This window comes from Arachis ipaensis, chromosome B02, assembly GCF_000816755.2.
Source record: "Arachis ipaensis cultivar K30076 chromosome B02, Araip1.1, whole genome shotgun sequence".
Classification (NCBI taxonomy): Eukaryota; Viridiplantae; Streptophyta; class Magnoliopsida; order Fabales; family Fabaceae; genus Arachis; species Arachis ipaensis.
In genome coordinates, this window is record NC_029786.2 from 71302684 (window position 1) to 71321375 (window position 18692).

General features: G+C 39.7%; 1 protein-coding gene across 1 annotated transcript; it reads right to left on the bottom strand.

The window, feature by feature from the left end:
- On the bottom strand, positions 14933-15856 carry LOC107627367. Its single transcript, XM_016330206.1, has one exon. It carries the CDS (start codon positions 15854-15856, stop codon positions 14933-14935), a length of 924 nt encoding a protein of 307 aa, XP_016185692.1.

Consider the following 18692-nt stretch of genomic DNA (forward strand, 5'->3'; position numbering starts at 1 on the left):
CGGGTACGCACACGCGTACGCGTCGACTGGGTTTTTGCGATCCACGCATACGCGTCAGGCGTGCGTACGCGTCGATAAAGATTCTGCCCAGCCACACATATGGGTCCACGTTTGCGCCCCAGTCCCAGATTCCAGCTTCCACACGTGCGCGTCGGCTACGCGTGCTCGTCGATGCCAATGCTCCAAAACCCCACTTTTCATGCTCCCTCCACTTATGCATGCTTCCTTCCTCTCTTCTAGACCATTTTTGCCCCCTATAAACTCTGAAATTACTCAACAAATGGATCACGGCATCTTATGGTAATAGAGGAAGATAAAAATATAGCATAATTAAGGCCTAAAAAACATATTTTCAACCATCAAGCAAAATTAGGAAGGAAACATAAAACTATGCATTTTACATGGATAAGTGTGATAGAATGTTGATAGAGCCCTCCAAATTCTACACAAATACACCCTAAAATTGAGGTTCATCAAATCTCCCCACACTTAAACTAAGCATGTTCTCATGTTAAAGGGATTAAAAGACCAAAGAATCATAGGAGAATGGGAATTTATTAGATGCAAATTACCTATATGGATGCAACTAATGCAAATGTATCTCTACTTGGTCAAAGATAAATCAACTTCCAAGAACATATAGAAGCACATAGGGCCAAAATGACAAAATAATTCATGACTCTACTAATTCAAGCATCAAAGTAAAGTGTATATAGCTTGCATGAAGAAAGCTTGTGAAAGCTGGAAATAAGGAATTGAGCGTCAAACCCTCACCAGAAGTGTTTGCACTCTATTCTCTCTAGTGTTTAGGGTTGATCACTCAATTCTCCTCTAATCATGCTTTCTCCGATTTATTTGTCATCTAACAATCAACAATTATCCAATGCATGTATACACCTATCATGAGGTCTTTTCAAAGGTTGTAATGGGGCTAGGGTCAAGGTAAGGTTATATATAGCTAAGTGAGCTCAAGATTTGAGTCTTTGATTAACACAAGCTTCTCACCTAATCTATATAACAATCTATAGGAATCTAATATAAGCCTAACTACCCATTCTTCTATTCTTCACACATTCATGCATTTTCTTTTCCTTAACATTCCCCATATGCATTGATTATTATTGAACCTTACTTTGGGGCATTTTGTCCCCTTTTTATTTCTTTCTTTTTCTTTTCTTTCTTTTTTTTTTTATTTTTCTTTTGTGTATTTTTTTTCTTCTTTTCTTTCTTTTCAAACTACAAATATATACAAGAGCATCAATGCACATGCCTTCGTATTTAATGCATGATATTTACCCAATTTCCAAGATCTTCAACAAAAATTCTAAGCACCCTTTTACCTCAACCAATGTTCCAAGTTTCCCCACACTTGAATGACACACACACACTAGCCTAAGCTAATCAAAGATCCAAGTAAGGACAATTATTGTTTTTCGTTTAAAGACTTGTAATGTGCTAATATTAAGAATAAAGGGGTTTATTATAGGCTCAAAGTTGGCTAACAATGGTTGATGAAAGGTCAGCCATTTGTGTACGTGAGCTAAATAAAATGATGGTCTCAATCATATAAATCCATTCCTACATGGAATAATGGACATAAAGAATCGAACAAATCAAGGATCACAATCATAGAAAGAGAACAATGCACACAAGAATGAAAGTAAGTGGTTATAAGATGTAACTACACCATCAGCTCAAATCTCACATGCTTGTGTTCTTAGCTCAAAAACTATGTTCCAAAATATATTCTTCAAGCAAGATTGACACAAAAAAAATTTTTAAATTGGTAGGGAGCCCTAAAGATGATTTCTTGGAAAAGAAGTTATCACCCTAACCAAGTAGTCCTAACATGCAACAAGTGTTCAAATACCAAAAACAAAAACTAACCATGCAATCTATTCTAACTAATGAAAGAAAAATTAAGATCATGGAGGTTGAAAAGAAAAAGGGTACCTACGGAAGTCAGTAGCCAACCTCCCCACACTTAAAAGTTTGCACGGTCCTCCGTGCCAATGGTGATATGCAAAGGGGGATTTGGGTCGTCACTTCCATCATCCGAGCCTTGGGTGCTTGCTTCACTGTTGTACGAATCGGATGTGAAAATGTCCGGCTCTTCCATAGGCGGGTTGACACAACTCCAAAGCTTCTTCATGTAAGCAAATCGGCGTTTGTTTCGCTGCTCATATCGATCTATCTTTTCATGTAGCTCTACAAGCAATTGATGGGTGACTTTGGTGGTGCGGATGAAATGGTAGGAATGGTGGATGTGGGAGCTAATCCAAGGCTTGTGGCGTCCATGGGAGGCTAAAGATATTTTCTGCTCGGGACGATATCGCCCTTTTCTGAAATAGTAGCCTTCATATCCTTAGCCTCGCAAGGGACACCAGCAGTAGCAATCAAATCTGATACCAAAGCGGGAAATGGTAGATAAACCTTGCCATGGACTTGACCCATCGCTTGTCGGATGAGGAGAGGGATGTTGACTAGCCTCTCCGTGAGTATTGGTGCGCAGAAATCGTGACGGTTCATTCCTTGGTAACGGCGCTAAAAACTTAATACGCACGTTCATAATCTTAGTTCTTTGTCACAACTTCGCACAACTAACCAACAAGTGCACTGGGTCGTCCAACTAATAAACCTTACGTGAGTAAGGGTCGATCCCACGGAGATTGTCGGCTTGAAGCAAGCTATGGTCATCTTGCAAATCTCAGTCAGGCAGATTCATACAGTTATGGATATTTGATAATTAAAATATAATTAAAACGTAAATTAAAGATAGAGATACTTATGTAATTCATTCGTGAGAGTTTCAGATAAGCGTATGAAGATGCTTGTTCCTCCTGAACCTCTGCTTTCCTATTGTCTTCATCCAATCATTCATACTCCTTTCTATGGCAAGCTGTATGTTAGGTGTCACCGTTATCAATGGCTACATCCTGTCCTCTCAGTGAAAATGGTCCAATGCGCTGTCACTGCATGGCTAATCATCTGTAGGTTCTCGATCATACTAGAATAGGATCCATTGAACCTTTTGCGTCTGTCACTACGCCCAGCACTCGCGAGTTTGAAGCTCTTCGCAGCCATCCCTTCCCAAATCCTACTCGGAATACCACAGACAAGGTTTAGACTTTCTAGATCTCAAGAATGGCCGTCCATGGATTCTAACTTATACCACGAAGACTCGGATTAAGGAATCCCAGAGATATTCATTCAATCTAAGGTAGAATGGAAGTGGTTGTCAGGCATGCGTTCATTCAATCTTATTAAATCCTTGTTGAGGCTTTTGTTGATCCTTCCATGAGAAATTTGGATGATTTCTCCATGAGGGATTATAGGTGTTTCCATAGGGTTCACCCATGTAATTCACCTCTGCTATTGCAGGGTTCTCATGATCATAAGCTTCTTCTTCAGAAGATGCCTCTTTAGTGCTGTTGGATGATTCCTTCAATCCATTCAGACTCTGAGAAATCATATTGACTTGCTGAGTCAATATTTTGTTCTGAGCCAATATGGCATTCAGAGTATCAATTTCAAGAACTCCCTTCCTTTGAGGCGTTCCATTACTTACAGGATTCCTCTCAGAAGTGTACATGAACTGGTTATTAGCAACCATGTCAATGAGTTCCTGAGCTTCTGCAGGCGTTTTCTTTAGGTGAATGGATCCACCTGCAGAATGGTCCAATGACATCTTTGATAATTCAGAAAGACCATCATAGAATATATCCAGGATGGTCCATTCTGAAAGCATGTCAGAAGGACACTTTTTGGTCAGTTACTTATATCTCTCCCAAGCTTCATAGAGGGATTCACCTTCTTTCTGTCTAAAGGTTTGAACATCCACTCTAAGCTTACTAAGCTTTTAAGGAGGAAAGAACTTGGCTAAGAAAGCCGTGACCAGCTTATCCCAAGAGTTCAGGCTATCTTTAGGTTAAGAGTCTAACCATATTCTAGCTCTGTCTCTTACAGCAAACGGGAAAAGCATAAGCCTGTAGACCTCGGAGTCAACCCCATTGGTCTTAACAGTATCACAGATCTGCAAGAATTCAGTTAAGAACTGAAAAGGATCTTCTGATGGAAGTCCATAAAACTTGTAGTTCTGTTGCATCAGAGAAACTAATTGAGGTTTCAGCTCAAAATTGTTTGCTCCAATGGCAGGGATTGAGATGCTTCTTCCATGTAAATTAGAATTTGGTGCAGTAAAGTCACCAAGCATCTTCCTTGCATTGTTATTATTTTCAGCCATGTCTCCTTCTTTTTCGAAAATTTCTGTCAGATTTTCTTTAGAGAGTTGTGCTTTAGCTTCCCTTAGCTTCCTCTTCAGAGTCCTTTTAGGTTCAGGATCAGCTTCAACAAGAATATTCTTATCCTTGTTCCTGCTCATATGAAAAAGAAGAAAACATAAAATAATAGGGATCCTCTTTGCCACAGTATAGAGATTCCTTTATGTGAGTAGAAGAAGAAAAGAAATTCGAACACAGAAAGAGGGAGTGGGTTCGAATTTTTAAGAAAGAGAAGTGTTAGTAGATAAATAAATAATTAGAAGGAGGTGAGAGAGAAGAATTTTCGAAAATAATTGAAAAGAAAAGAAAAATATTTTTGTTTTTAAATTAGAATTAAAATTAAAAATTCAAAAATTAAGAAAGGAAAAATTAAATCAAATTAAATTAAATTTAAAACAATTAGTTAATTTAAAAAGGAATTTTGAAAAAGATGAAGGTGATTTTCGAAAATTAGAGATAGAATTAGTTAGGTAGTTTTGAAAAAAAGATAAGAATCAAACAAAAAGATAGGATTAGTTTGAAAAAGATTTGAAAATCAATTTTTGAAAAGATAAGAGGTTAGAAAAGAAGTTAGAAAAGATTTTGAAATTGATTTTGAAAAGATGTGATTAAAACTTATTTTGAAAAAGATTTGAAAAAGAAATTTAAAAAGATTTGATTTTGAAATTAAAGTTGATGACTTGACTAACAAGAAACTAAAAAGATATGATTCTAGAGTTTAAAGATTGAAGCTTTCTTATTAGGCAAGTAACAAACTTAAAAATTTTGAATCAATCACATTAATTGTTAGCATTAATTTCGAAAATCATAAAAGAAAAATGAAAAAGATTTGATTTTTGAAAAAGATTTGAAAAAAGATAGAATTTTTAAATTGAAAATTTGATTTGACTCATAAGAAACAACTAAATTTTAAAAAGTTCTGAAAAAGTCAACTCAAATTTTCAAAAATTATGAGTGAAATAAGGGAAAGATATTTTTTTATTTTTTAATTTTTAATGAAGAGAGAGAAAAACACAAAAAAGACACAAGACATAAAAATTATGAATAAAAACACACAATGCATGCAAGAACACTATGAATGTCAAGATGAACACTAAGAACAGTTTGAATGTCAAGATGAACACCAAGAACTTATTTTTGAAAATTTTTAAGAAAAGAAAAACATGCAAAACACCAAACTTAGAAATTTTCTATAATTAGACACTAACAAATTAAAATTGCATATGGAAAACAAGAAAAGATGCAAAACAAGAAAACATGAAGATCAAACAAGAGGATTCATCAAGAACAACTTGAAGATCATGAAGAATGCATGATGAATTTTCGAAAAATACAAGAAAATTGTAAAAACAAGCAATTGACACCAAACTTAAAAATTGACACAAGACTCAAACAAGAAACACAAAATTATTTTTGGTTTTATGATTTTATTAAATTTTTTTTATTATTTTCGAAAATTAAATGGGAAAAACGAAAAAAGAAGAAATATTTTTTTTTATTATTTTCGAAAATAAGAAATAAAAATCTTAAAATTAAAATAAAATTACCTAATCTGAGCAACAAGATGAACCGTCAGTTGTCCAAACTCGAACAATCCCCGGCAACGGCGCCAAAAACTTGGTGCGCTGAAATCGTGACGGTTCCTTCCCCGGCAACGGCGCCAAAAACTTGGTGCGCAGAAATCGTGACGGTTCATTCCTTGGTAACGGCGCTAAAAACTTAATACGCACGTTCATAATCTTAGTTCTTTGTCACAACTTCGCACAACTAACCAGCAAGTGCACTGGGTCGTCCAAGTAATAAATCTTACGTGAGTAAGGATCGATCCCACGAAGATTGTCGGCTTGAAGAAAGCTATGGTCATCTTGCAAATCTCAGTCAGGCAGATTCATATGGTTATAGATATTTGATAATTAAAATATAATTAAAATATAAATAAAACGTAAATTAAAGATAGAGATACTTATGTAATTCATTTGTGAGAGTTTCAGATAAGCGTATGAAGATGCTTGTTCCTCCTGAACCTCTGCTTTCCTATTGTCTTCATCCAATCATTCATACTCCTTTCTATGGCAAGCTGTATGTTAGGCGTCAACGTTGTCAATGGCTACATCCTGCCCTCTCAGTGAAAATGGTCCAATGCACTGTCACTGCATGGCTAATCATCTGTCGGTTCTCGATCATACTGGAATCGGATCCATTGATCCTTTTGCATCTGTCACTACGCCCAGCACTCGCGAGTTTGAAGCTCTTCACAGCCATCCCTTTCCAGATCCTACTCGGAATACCACAGACAAGGTTTAGACTTTTCGGATCTCAATAATGGCCGTCCATGGATTCTAACTTATACCACGAAGACTCTGATTAAGGAATCCCAGAGATATTCATTCAATCTAAGGTAGAATGGAAGTGGTTGTCAGGCACGCGTTCATAGGTTGGGAATGATGATGACTGTCACGATCATCACATTCATATTGAAATGTGGATGAATATCTTAGAATCGAAATAAGCTTGAATTGAATAGAAAAATGATAGTACTTTGTATTAATTCATGAGGAATAGCAGAGCTCCACACCTTAATCTATGGTATGTAGAAACTCTACCGTTGAAAATACATAAGAATAAAGTCTAGGCATGGCCGAATGGCCAGCCCCCAAAATGTGATCAAAGGATCAAAAGATAATCCAAAGATATCCAAAGATGATCCAAGATGTAAATACAATAGTAAAAAGTCCTATTTATGCTAAACTAGTTACTAGGGTTTACAGAAATGAGTAAATGATGCAGAAATCCACTTCCGGGGCCCACTTGGTGTGTGCTTGGGCTGAGCATTGAGCTTTACACGTGTAGAGGCTTCTCTTGGAGTTGAACGCCAGTTTGTAACCTGTTTCTGGTGTTTAACTCCACTTTGCAACCTGTTTCTGGCGTTTAACTCCAGAATGCAGCATGGAACTGGCGTTGAATGCCAGTTTTCATCATCTAAACTCGAGCAAAGTATAAACTATTATATATTTCTGGAAAGCCCTGGATGTCTACTTTCCAACGCAAGTGAGAGCGCGCCATTCGGAGTTCTATAGCTCCAGAAAATCCACTTTGAGTGCAGGGAGGTCAGAATCCAACAGCATCTGCAGTCCTTCTTCAATCTCTGAATCTGATTTTTGCTCAAGTCCCTCAATTTCAGCTAGAAAATACCTGAAATCACAGAAAAACACACAAACTCATAGTAAAGTCCAGAAATGTGATTTTTATTTAAAAACTAATAAAAATATACTTAAAACTAACAAAATTATACTAAAAACTATGTAAAAACAATGCCAAAAAGCGTATAAATTATCCGCTCATCAAGTATGCACCAAACAAGGAGGGCAAGGTTCGCCGTGATGGATGACTTATGGGTGCTAGGAATCACATAGTGAGATAAGATCTAGGCCCATGCTTGGGGCTCCACTGTAAGCGCACGCGTCAAGGCACTTAGGCTGCATCGTCAGTCTCCCTTGGGTCCAATGATTCTTTGGTTCGGCAATGACTCGAAGGATCGAGTCCCAATCAAACCCAAATTCCTTTCGCTGATGTAGCACCTCTTAGTAACCATCCATTTCTTTCGGTACCGGTAAAACATCAAGCACTCGCTGAATTGCCTCCTCTGAAACTGGGACTTGCTTCCGGCGGACATAAACTGACTGAAGAGATGGAGAGTGGTAATTGGAGTAAAACTCCACCAACCAAGAGAGGTTGGTCTCCTGTGGTCTTCGCAATAGAAACCCCCATCCTCGCCACTCAATGTGGGGTAGCACATACGGAGCAATGTGGTCTGAGGGAGCGAGTAGGGGCTCGGAATGATAGTTCCTCTGAACCATGGCAGGAAACATGAGCTCACAGAAGCGATTGGAAAACCTTATGGGATCCCTCGCCGGATTGCCCTTCTCTTGTTCATCAATATTAACAATTGTCTTCTCCTTCTTAGAAAGGGGCTTAACGCCTAGCGTAGGGCGCACCTTGGAGGTTGATTCTTGGGGTGCCCTTTTTGTGGCCGGTTTCTTCGACGCCTTCTCTTTGCCTTTTCGGGTGGCCATCCTGAAAAAAGGAAGGAAAAGAGGAAACATGAAAACCCAAATAATCAACACTTGGAAAATAACATGCAAGTGAAAGGTAATGCCCAAAAGGAATGATGCATCCTGAGGACATGACAGCTGTAACATGTGAACAAGACAAAGATAAAATCATGTGGCATGCACTTATCATGGGATGCAAGAGTGAGTGAAGCATGCAATAAGGCATGAGAAGGATAAACTCAAGCATCCATAATAATGAAGAAGCAAGTCAAGGGGTAATGAGCACAAGAATGGTAAACATGAAGCAAAATAGGCTCAATGCACTTAGAGGAAAGGCAAGTGTGAGAAAGAGGCACCAAGTTAAGAACATAGAGTCAAATTGAACCATAATGGTATAGGTGCATTTCAACGAATACTTGGTGTGCAATATTCAAAAAATGAGCAAGTAGGAAGAATTCAAACATGTAAAATCCCAAATAGAAAGCCAATCATCACAACAACACCACATAGTCATAGAGAAGTCAAGATGTAACAAAATGACCCATCAAAGCAAGAGAGAATTCAACTTCCAACACCCATAGAAAATATGAAAAGAAAGAAAGCAAACAAGCAAGACTCAATCAAGAAAAATGCAACTAAGAGGAAAAGAAAGAGAAAAACTAAATGTAACTAAATGCAACCAATGGGAGAAGAATTTAAAATAGGAGACAAAAAGAAAGAGGGAGTGGGGGTTAACCTTGAGACGAAGAGGAGAACAATGTGGAGCATTGGTGGAAAATAGGAAAAGAGAGGGAAAGGAAAGAGAGGAGAGAGAAAGTGTGGAACCGCCGGAGATGGTGGTCGCCGGAGGCAGTGGTCGCCAGTGGAGTGGCCGGAGACAAGGGTGGTAGGGTGATGGGGGAAGAAAGGAGCAGTTAATGGAAGAAGAATAGTGAAGAAACAAAACAAAAACAGGGCGCGCTATGTTCAGGGCGCGTCAGGGATGTGACGCGTGCGCGCGCTCCACGCGTACGCGTGGAGGGATGGGAAAGAGAAGTGACGCATAAACATCTCCTACGCGTACGCGTGGGTTGCCGAAAAGCGAGGGCACGCGTATGTGTTAGGTGACGTGCACGCGTGGGTAGAGTTGTGCCTCGGGCACAGAGTTGGCACAAAGCAGGCCCAACACTCTGGTTTTTGTACCAGGAGTGGCGTACAGCACAATCGACATGTACGCGTCGTCCACGCTTACGCATGGATCGCCTGGCATAAAGTAGGCCTAAAGGGGGGCATAAATCTCTGGTTTTTGTACCAGAGTGGCCAAAATTCGCAACCGACGCGTACGCGTCGCCCACGCTTACGAATGGGTGTGCGAAATTGCAAAAGGATGCGTAAGCGTCACCCACGCTTACGCGTGGGTTGCCATTGTGCCCTGGGCACAAAACAGGCACACAGGAGGCACAACTCTCTGGTTTTAGTACCAGGAGCTGCGAAAATGCATCCACGCGTACGCGTATGGCACGCTTGCGCGTGAATGCCCCCCCTCCCACTTTTTTTTATATGCACATGAGGAGGAGCAATTATAGCATAAATTAGTAGTAATGCATGCTAAAGCTAAGGGGTCAAAAACATCAAAAATCTCATGTACACTCATCCTTAAGCATTTCTTCAACATCTCAATTCAATCAAACCATTATCAATGAACTCCTCATGAGCAATTTAACAAAAAAGTCAAGAAAAAATCAACCCTACTATGAACAAACTCACAAATCAAGCAATCACAAAAGTCACAAAGATTCAAAAGAGCTATATGCAAAAAGACTATGTATAAAGATAGATCATACCATGGTGGGGTGTCACCTTTTCTCACATTTATTCAATGAAATAGCATGGTTTTGTAATTCTCCCTTAATTTGTGCTTAAGTGTAAAAACATGCTTTTTAGGCTCCTAAATTGGTGATTTTAATTCACTTTAATTCCATTTGATGCCTTGATGTTTTTGTTGAGTGATTTCAGGTTTATAAGGCAAGTATTAGATGGAAGAAATGAAGAGGAAAGCATGCAAGTGGAGAATTCATGAAGAAATGAGCAAAATGGAGAATTGAGGGCCACGCACACGCGTCATGCATGCGTACCCATGCATTGAAGATTCACAAGCCACGCGCACGCGTCAAGCACGCATACGCGTGAGTAGAGGTTTTGCCAGCGACGCGCACGTGTGACGTTCGGCACGTGACCCACTTAAAGTGAAATCGCTGGGGGTGATTTCTGAGCTGCCCAGGCTCAATTCCAACTCGTTTTTTAGGGTATTTGATGCAGAATTAAAGATTGAGCAAGGGTGGAGCACTTAGTTAGTCATGATGAGCCTTTAGTTAGTTTTCTAGAGAGAGAAGCTCCGTCTTCTCTCTAGAATTAGGTTGGGATTAGGTTAATTTCTCTTAGATCTAGATTTGATTACTTGATTTCATCTTGTTTTCTTTATGAATTCTTGCTTCTACACTTTTATTCTCTTAGTTTGTGATGTTAATTTTACTTTTATGCCTCTTTTATGTTCATGCACTCATGTTGGATTTGGATTTCTTTTAATGAAATTTGATGTTGACGTTCTTTTATTATTGATTTGAGTTGTAAATTTTACTTTCCTTGCAATTGGTAGTTGTTAAGTTTTATTATTCTTACAATTTACTATTCTTTCCTTTTATGCCTTCCAAGTGTTTGACAAAATGCTTGGTTGGATGTTAGAGTAGATTTTTGAGCATTCTTGGCTTGGAAAGAGTAATTAGGTAATCTTGAGTCATGAATACCCAACTCATGTTGGTGATCTAGAGTTGTTAGTTAATATGATTTCCATTGACTCTAATCTCTTGCTAATTCGATTAGTGGGTTGATTAGGACTTATGGATTGAGATTAGCTAGGCTTATTAGACTTTCTTCGAGTGTAAAGATAATATGATACCTTCTTCCATCGTCGGGGATGATGTAATAAGATAAATTCTAATTTATTATTGTGACATGATTAACTAGTCTTGTTTGACGTTCTCCCTATGTGAAGATAACATGATACCTTCTTCTATTTGTTGGAGTTGACTAAATACGATGAATTAATCATTGTATGACTAGGATAGAAAGCCTATATCTTCAATCCTTGCCATGAATATCTCTCTCTTTATTACTTGCTCTCTTTAGTCACTTGCTTGATTTACTCTTCTTGTCATTTAAATTCTTGCCCATTTAATTTCTTGCCCTTTTATCAATCAAACCCCTTGTCCTTCAGAGCCAATAATTGACCACTTCATTACAATTCCTTGTGAGATGACCCGGAGTTTAAATACTTCAGTTAATTCTTATTGGGGTTTGTACTTGTGACAAAACCAAATTTTTTATGTGAGAATTGTTTGTTGGTTTGGAAGCTATGCTTACAACGAAGTTTTTATTTCTATAAGAGAAATTCTAGACCGACACGATAATCCTCACTATCATCTCCCACCTAGCACTTTTCTTTAACGTCCTTAAGTTGGATGGTCATGAGCTCAAATCTCTTCACCTTCGGGTGCGTCTTCAAGGAGGAACACCTCAACCTCTTTGTTACTTTTTATCTTCTCTCCATGGTATAGCTTTAGGTGATGACCATTAAACTTTAAGATATTGGGGCTTGAGGGATGGCGTAGGTGGTAGACCTCATATGGTTCCGCTTTCTCCACTCTATAGGGACCTTCCCACCTTGATCTTAACTTTCCGGGCATCAATCTCAACCGAGAATTATAAAGGAGAACTAACTCTCTAGCCCTAAACTCTCTCCTTTTGATATTTCTATCATGCACCGCTTTCATTTTCTCCTTGTAGAGCCTAGAATTCTCATAGGCTTCCAATCTAAGGCACTCAAGCTCTACCAACTGTAACTTTCTTTCAACTTCAATCCCAAATCCTGTGTTGCACTCTTTTACAGCCCAATAGGCCTTATGCTCTATCTCCACCAGAAGATAGCAAGCCTTCCCATAGACTAACCGGAATGGGCTCATACCAATCGGCGTCTTGTAAGCCGTTCGGTAGGCCCAAAGCGCATTACCGAGTTTAGAACTCCAATCTTTCCTGTGAGACTTCACAATCTTTTCCAATATACGCTTGATTTCCCGATTGGAGACTTTGGCTTGGCCATTCGTTTGTGGGTGGTATGCCGTGGCCACTTTATGGATGATGCCATACTTCTTCATTAACCCTGCCATTCTTTTGTTGTAAAAATGCGAGCCTTGATCACTCACGATTGCTTGTGGTGATCTAAAGTGGCAAATAATGTTATTCCGAACAAAAGAAAGAACCACATTAGCATCATTGGTTCAGATGGGGATCGCCTCCACCCACTTGGAAACATAGTCAACAGCTAGCAGAATATACATGAAACCATTAGAATTTGGAAAAGGCCCCATGAAGTCAATGCCCCAAACATCAAAAATTTTGCAAAACAACATAGTTTGTTGGGATATCTCATTCTTCTTTGAGATATTTCCAAACCTAAGGCATTGTGGACAAGAGCTATAAAAGAGAGATGCATCCTTGAATAGTGTAGGCCACCAAAATCCGCAATCCAAGACCTTTCTAGCCGTCCTTTGAGGACCAAAATGGCCACCACCCTCAGAAGAGTGGCAAGCCTCCAAAATGGATTGAAATTCGGATTGGGGAATACACCACCGAATTACTTGATTGGCACCACATCTCCACAAGTATGGGTCATCCCATACATAATATTTGGATTCACTTTTGAGCTTATCCTTTTGATGTTGAGAAAAATTGGGAGGAAAGGTGCGAGCAACCAAGTAATTGGCAATAGGTGCATACCAAGGGATCACTTCGGATATTGCTAGTAAGCCCTCAAGAGGGAATGTGTCATTAATAGGAGTGGGATCGCCCTTTGTATGCTCAAGGCGACTCAAGTGGTCCGCCACTAAATTTTGCGAACCACTCCTATCTTTGATTTCTAGGTCAAATTCTTGCAATAGCAACACCCATCGGATTAACCTTGGTTTCGATTCCTTTTTGGCCAACAAATATTTCAATGATGCATGATCCGAGTAGACTACCACCTTAGAGCCAAGTAGATAAGCCCAGAATTTATCCAAGGCAAAGACAATAGCTAACAACTCCTTCTTGGTGGTAGTATAATTGGATTGTGCTCCATCTAAAGTTTTAGAGGCATAGGCAATGACATAAGGATTTTTACCGTTGCGATGAGCTAGCGCCGCTCCCACCGCATAGTTTGAGGCGTCACACATGATCTCGAATAGTCTAGTCCACTCCGACCCTCTCACTATGGGAGCTTGGGTCAAAGCAATCTTGAGCTTGTCAGGCCTCCATGCACTCTTCACTCATATCAAATTCCACATTCTTTTGCAACAATCGAGAGAGAGGTAGTGCCACCTTACTAAAGTCCTTAATGAATCACCGGTAAAAGCCTGCATGGCCAAGAAACGCACGAACTTCCCTCACAGAAGAGGGGTAAGGCATACTAGAAACAACATTGACCTTTGCCGGATCAACAGAGATCCCATCATTAGAGACAATGTGCCCTAAAATAATACCTTGTCTAACCATAAAGTGGCATTTCTCAAAATTTAACACAAGGTTTGATTTAGTACACCTCTCTAATACTTTTGCAAGATTGTCTAGACAAATATCAAAGGAATCCCCATAGACACTAAAATCATCCATGAACACCTCCATGCAATGCTCCAAAAGATCCGCAAATATACTCATCATACACCTTTGAAACGTTGCCGGTGCGTTGCACAAGCCAAATGGCATTCTTTTATACGCATACGTTCCGAAAGGGCATGTGAAGGTGGTTTTCTCTTGATCTTCCGGAGCAATGTGGATTTGAAAATATCCGGAATAGCCATCTAAGAAACAATAATTAGATTTACTGCATAGGCGATCAAGCATTTGATCGATGAACGGCAATGGAAAGTGATCCTTCCTAGTGGCTAAGTTCAATCGCCGATAGTCAATACACACCCTCCATGAGTTTTGGACTCTTGTGGCTATAAGCTCTCCCTTCTCATTCTTGATTGTAGTAACGCCAGATTTCTTTGGAACCACTTGGGCGGGGCTCACCCACTCACTATCCGAAATTGGATAGATAATATCCGCTTCTAATAACCGGGTGACCTTCTTCTTCACAACCTCTAAAATGGTGGGATTTAGACGCATTTGAGGTTGTCTAATGGGTTTGGCTCCTTCTTCTAGGAAAATTCGGTGTTCACACACTTGGAGGCTAATGCCAATTAAGTCCACCAAGCTCCACCCAATGGCCTTCTTGTTCCTCCTCAAGACATTAAGCAACTTCTCCTCTTGGTGGGAGGAGAGCTCCTTTGCAACAATTACTGGGAGCTTTTGGTAATCTTCAAGGAAGGCATATTTTAGGTGGGATGGGAGTGGTTTCCAATCTATATTTTGTTCATGACTCGACACTTTTTCATCCGGTGACATTGGAGGTGATAAGGCATCTTTTTCACATACATGGGAACTCCCCACACTTGGGTCTTAAATCATACTCTTTCCATCAAAATCATCTTGGTGGACTTCGGCCACCACATTATCAATCAAATCACACCTGAAGATAGAATGATCCTACGGTGGATGTCTCATGGCTTCATCAAGATTAAAGCTCACTTCTCTTCTATTGATCTCAAACGAGTAGGTACCCAAAAACGCATCTAATTTAAACCGAGAAGTCTTCAAGAACGGCCTCCCAAGCAAGATAGATGAGGTCCTCCCGGAATCACTAGGGGGCATCTTAAGAATATGAAAATCAATCGGGAAGACCAACCCCTTTATAGTCACTAGAACATCCTCCGCAATACCAACTACGGAAATTATGCTTTTGCCTGCCAAAATAAACCGGGCGGCCGACCGTTTCAATGGCGGAAGCTTTAAGACCTCATAGACGCACAAGGGCATAATACTCACACAAGCGCCAAGATTGCACATGCAATCAACAAATTGGACTCCATCTATGGTGCAAGTTACTAGGCAAGGGCCGGGGTCACTACACTTCTCCGACACATCATCCATTAAAGCGAAGATTGAGCTTCCCAATGGAATAGTTTCTAAATCATTAAGCTTCTCCTTGTTCATGCATAGGTCCTTTAGAAACTTGGCATATTTAGGTACTTGGCGGATAGAATCATAGAGAGGAATAGTTACCTCAACTTTCTTGAATATCTCCACCATTTTGGGATCCAACTCAACTCGCTTCTTGGTTTTCCTTGCCAATGTAGGAAATGAAATTAGAGTAGCTTTTTGTAAGACATTTCCATCCTTGGAAATTCCACCCCTTGGTTGAGCAATCACTTCTTCAACTATCTCTTGGGCTTCATCCTCCGCTTTGACTTTTTTTATCTCAACCACATCCTCATGTTGAGTGACCTCTATTGGACTTAGCTCTTCATGAATTGTGATGGCATTGATGCCACCTTTGGGGTCGGGTAAAGGTTGAGAGGGTAAGGCACTAGAGGTTGGGGATTGAGTGGTAGAGGTAGAGGTTGATTCCATACGAGAAATAAGGGCTTGGATGGTAGAGGTAAGACCATTGATGCTAGAGTTAATCGAAGCTTGAAACTCCTTTTGGCCTTGAATGAGAGAACGGATCTCATCTTGGATAGAGGGAGAAGAAGAAGGGTAAGTAATTTGGGGGGCTTGTGGTTGGTTGGATTGAGGGGCTTGCCTTTAATGAGGTGCTTGGTAGGTTTGGTAGGCTCTTCCTTGGTTTTGGTTTTGGTATGGAGGGTTTTGTTAGTACCGGTTTTGTTGGTTATTGTTGTTCCATCTTTGGTTCCCACTGTTGTCCCTTCCTCCTTGATTATAGTTGTCCCTCCTTCCTTGGTTCCTACCGTTGTCCCTTCCTCCTTAATTATAGTTGTCCTTCCATCCTTGGTTGGAGTTGTCTTGCCAACCTTAGTTAAAATTACCCCCTTGATTATAGTTGCCTCCTTGTTGGTGATAACCTTGGTTTGGGAGATTGTAGTAGGCATTAGTAGCTGCCAAGGTATTGTCATCTTGGAGGTTTGGGCATTCATCAGTGTAATGGGTGTAACAAGAGTAAATTCCGCAAACTCTTTGGGGGACCAATTGTTGACTTTGTTATGGTTGAGGAGGTGGAGGTTGTTGTTGATTAAGTTGGAGTTGCTTAATAATATTTGTCATCTCTCCCAAGATTTGGGTAAGGGCGGCGGTCTCACCACTAGTAGAAACTTCATTTATAGCTCTCAGATGATTGTTCCTTTGTCTAGCGTGTTGGGTGGACTCGGCCAAATAGGTGATCAATTGCCATGCTTCCTCCGCCGTTCTATACTTTGTCAAGGAACCATTGCTTGAGGCATCCAAAAGGATCTTGTCTTGTGGTTTCATTCCTTGGCAAAAATAGCTAATCAACACTAGAGTGTCAATCATATGGTGAGGGCATGAGTCAAGTAGCCTCCGAAACCGTTCCCAATACTCGTATAGAGTTTCCATTTCACCTTGGACAATGCATGAAATTTCTTTTCTCAATCTATCCGTTACCTCTGGAGGAAAGAATTTATCTAGGAACTTGATGCGAGCGAAAATTGGCGAGTTAAGAATGATTATAAATTATGCATTGCCAGTATAGTTCTCAACCAACCAGAAATCCGCTTATCAATTTAAAAGGGGTGTCACAGAAATTAAAATTAAAATACTGGGAGTATGAATCCCAGGTCGTCTCCCAACGAGTTGCAGGAAAGTGTGCTATTTTATTAATCAGAAGGTTTTCAAAAAGGTTTGAGTTGAATGACAGAAAATTAAATTAGAGAATGTATATAAATATAAATAAAAGCCTTGACTAGGAGTTGATTAGATGGAAGCCCTATTCTTGTTGCAGTACTCTCAAGATTAATTGACAATTGAGATTTATTGTGTTTAGTTGTCCCTTACTAAGTAAGGGAAAGTCAAACAAGTTGGAATGCTGTTCTATCCATAGGTTCCAATCCACTCTTGGGAGGATTGGTGTTAGTGACTAGAGAGCAATCCAACAATAAATCCAATTACAATCTTTCTCTTGAGCATTCCAACTCAAGGATTCCTTTCATCGACTCCCCATCAAGTTAGGGGACTACTCGGTCATTGTAAATGTAAAATTCATAATGTAAAAAAGGGAATTAAAGAAAGACATGATAAATAATGCTCAAAAGATTAATTTAAAAGAAAAGTGATTCTTGTATTAATAAATGCTAAAATAATCCAATAGTAAAATTAAGTAAATTAAGGAACATGGAAGAGTAAAAGACAAGTGAAGAGAACGAACTAGAATGTCGAAGTCTTGATGAGGCAATAACTCTTCTCAATATCCTAATGCAAAGATAACAAAAAATAACTAATCCTAAAAACTATGAATGTGTAGAGAGAAAACCTAGAGGAGGAGTAGAACTGGATCTAAAAACTAAAACTATGCGGAATGAATGTTCTCTCTGGTTTCTGCATGTTCTCTGGCTCTAGTCTGCTTTTCTGGGCCGAAAACTGGGTCAAAATGGGGCCCGAAATTGCCCCCAGCGATTCTGCAGATTATGCAGATCGCGCATGTCACGCGATCGCGTCGCTCATGCGGACGCGTCATTCGGCGTTCTGCTTGCCACGCGGTCGCGTCATTCATGCGGCCGCATCACTCGTGCTATTCCATGCCGCGCAGTCGCGTCATCCATGCGGCCGCGTCACTGCGATTTGCTCTTCTCCGCGCGGTTGCGTCGTCCATGCGGCCGCGTCGCTTCTCGCTGGTCATCTCCTCAATTTCTTGTGTTCCTTCCATTTTTGCAAGCTTCCTTCCCAATCTCCAACTCATTCATGCCCTATAAAGCCTGAAACACTTAACACACAGATCACGGCATCAAATGGAATAAAGGGGAAATAAAATACATAATTAAAAGTTTCTAGGAAGCAAGTTTTCAATCATGCAATAACTTTAGGAAGGAAATATAAATGCATGCTTATTTAATGAATAAGTGGGCATAGATCATGATAAAACCACACAATTAAACACAATATAAACCATAAAATAGTGGTTTATCAACCTCCCCACACTTAAACATTAGCATGTCCTCATGCTTAGTTGAAGGAGATAAAATAAATGAGTAAGAACATGTAAAACCTATGCAATGCAATGCAACCTATATAAATGAATGTAGCTGTATGATTTTTGTCTACTTGATCAAAAGTAAGTAAGCTCTTCAAAACAATTACAAATCAAATTTTACTAACTCAATTATTATACAGTAAGAACAGATAAAAGTGCAAGAAGATAGCTCATGAAAGCTGGGGACACAGAAATTCAAGCATGGAACCCTCACTGATGAAGTATGTACACTCTAGTCTCTCTAGT

Excerpts from the sequence above, each read along its gene's own strand:
- LOC107627367 (XM_016330206.1), bottom strand. The coding sequence starts at position 15,856 with ATGGAATCAACCTCTACCTCTACCACTCAATCCCCAACCTCTAGTGCC.